General features: G+C 42.3%; 1 protein-coding gene across 1 annotated transcript in view; it reads right to left on the minus strand.

Moving 5' to 3' along the window:
• The window catches only part of LOC125044527 (gustatory receptor for sugar taste 64e-like), an 11,529-nt gene that overhangs the window by 5,934 nt on the left and 3,095 nt on the right, over nt 1–2,500 (minus strand). Inside the window, exons 4-5 of the mRNA XM_047641223.1 lie at nt 1,662–1,874; nt 985–1,137 (exon numbers count right to left, since the gene is read on the minus strand). Of these exons, the coding sequence (XP_047497179.1) occupies nt 985–1,137; nt 1,662–1,874 (366 nt within the window). The remainder of the gene's footprint in view (nt 1–984; nt 1,138–1,661; nt 1,875–2,500) is intronic.

Here is a 2,500-nt window from a genome sequence, read left to right on the forward strand (position 1 = left end):
AGGTACATATACTGTACACACACACACACACACACACACACACACACACACACACACACACACACACACACACACACACACACACACACACACACACACCGTAATAGGGTTGCCCCTCAGGCGTCGAATTGTAGAAGAGGTATATTAACACGGCCGCGAAGAATCTCATGTCACCTGGCTCTGTACCTGTGTTATTTAGCAGACGTTTCGAAGGTACATACAGGCCTTCATTCTCAATGCTGTAAGTGGAAACCAGAAAATCAGGTCGTTAGACAATTCAGTTATCGAGATAATGTTCTGTATTCTTACAAAATACGTAAACAAACACAATAATTAAAGTAAATACAACATACTGAAATCAGTGATAGAAATAGGGTGTGAGCGTTTAAGTGAATGCTCTCATTCACACTCTTTTTCTACACTGATTTCAGTATTTGATCCTCTCAATCCTCCCGCCTCGACCTCATCACCTCAGAATCCCTCCGGATAAAAAGATGAAGCCACAACTAAACTACACAACCACCACAACTAGCTTGTTTACCCATTAAACTACCCACCTTAAACCGCCCACTTTGGTTAGTTTAACATACCTTTTACATCATAAATATTTATATTTTTCATTTGCATATACTTTTTGTGCTATGTTCACATTTGCATTATTGTATTTACTTTAATTATTGTGTTTGTTTACGTATTTTGTAAGAATCCAGAACATTCTCTCGATAATTGAATTGTCTAACGACCTGATTATCTGGTTTCCGCTTACAGCATGGAGAACGAAGGCCTGTATGTACCTTCCAAACGTCTGCTAAATAAAGATGAGATTCTTCGCGGCCGTGTTAATATACCTCTTTGTGCTTATATATATAAATATATATACACATTTTTTCCCATCATCTTCTTCTTAATCACGGAATAAAATAGACACATAGACACACACAACAGGCAAACACGACCCGGGCGCCGCACCCTCGGCGAACTCACATCCAGAAATCCCCGGTAGTGTTGCCCGGGACGTTGTGGAACATAGACGCCGTCGTCTCTCCCGCCGCCGAGAGAGTCACGGCGCCCACGCACACCAGGACCTTCCACTTGCACGAGTAAGGGACGCCCACTTGCCTCTCCACGCGCGCCCACCTGAGGAGGAGTGCGCGGGATGGGGGCATATCTGTGTTTGTTCATTTACAGTTGTTTATTTATATATGTATCTATGCAATTTGGGTATTGATTGTTGCATACCATAATACATAGTCAACAGGGTTTTATATATGTAACATGGTCTCCTTCGCAGTCAAAAGGCCAAGAGAAAATGGCAGGAGAAAAGGGATGAATGAACACAAATAGAAATCACAAATGAAGAGAGCAAAACAAAAGCAAAGGAGAGAAGAGTAGAGAGAAAGGGGGGAGAGAAAGAGAGAGAGAGAGAGAGAGAGAGAGAGAGAGAGAGAGAGAGAGAGAGAGAGAGAGAGAGAGAGAGAGAGAGAGAGAGAGAGAAAGGAAAGAGAGAGAGAGAGAGAAAGGGGAGGAAGAGAGAGAGAGAGAGAGAGAAAGGGGAGGAAGAGAGAGAGAGAGAGAGAGAGAAAACAGACTGATAGGCAGAAAACAATAACCAACCTTCAACCACCCATCCAATCTCTTTCCCCCCCCCCCCCTCCACCGACCTTTCCATGACCGCCGGCATTTCCCTGGCCAGCTGGAGGAGCAGCAGAGCACCCGTGGCACCAAGCAGATAGAAAGCAGTGCCAGTCAGGAGCTGCACCCAGTCCTGTGGCCCTGTGGCAGCGAAGAGAGCCACCACACGCGTCAGGGAGAACCAGGTCATAGCCGCTGCCACCACACACGCGTACAAGGTCACGAAGTGGCACAACACGAACCTGGGTCAGATCGAGAGGGTCAGAGGCTGAGGCTGGTTTCGGTTTTCTCTATCGACGTCTTTGTGTGACTGGCTGCTGTTATTTACTTTTACGGATTCATCTCTTGTTATCGTATTATCATCCTGGTTTATATTGATTTTGGAACCGTTAAAAAAAAAAAAAAATTAGTTGCCGACATTATATGTAGATCAATTTCAATAACATATACAATTGTGGATTTCCGGAAGTATAATGCAATAGGAAACAAAGCCAAAAGGATGGATATGCACTGTTGAGAGCTTGAGAGAAGAGATCTTAAAATGGTACAAATAGATTGCAGAAGATAACAGGTCAAGAAGTTTATCAACAATACTTAATTTCAACCGATCACTTAATCAGAAAAAAATAAAATACATGAACACCAAAGCATACACTACAAAAATGTCTATAACCCTGAAAAAAGACAAATAATTTCGTCATTAAACACGCACACACAAAAACAAATATTGGCCAGAAATATAATTTATGTATCAGTAGAGACAAGGAAATATCACTGATAAAACTAACGTATTAAATGCTTTAAGAAACAAACAGGCACGTGAAGCCAACAGAGAAATTAACAGCACAAATATTCGATAAATTCTCTC

This window comes from Penaeus chinensis, chromosome 35 (assembly GCF_019202785.1).
Source record: "Penaeus chinensis breed Huanghai No. 1 chromosome 35, ASM1920278v2, whole genome shotgun sequence".
NCBI classification, from domain to species: domain Eukaryota; kingdom Metazoa; phylum Arthropoda; class Malacostraca; order Decapoda; family Penaeidae; genus Penaeus; species Penaeus chinensis.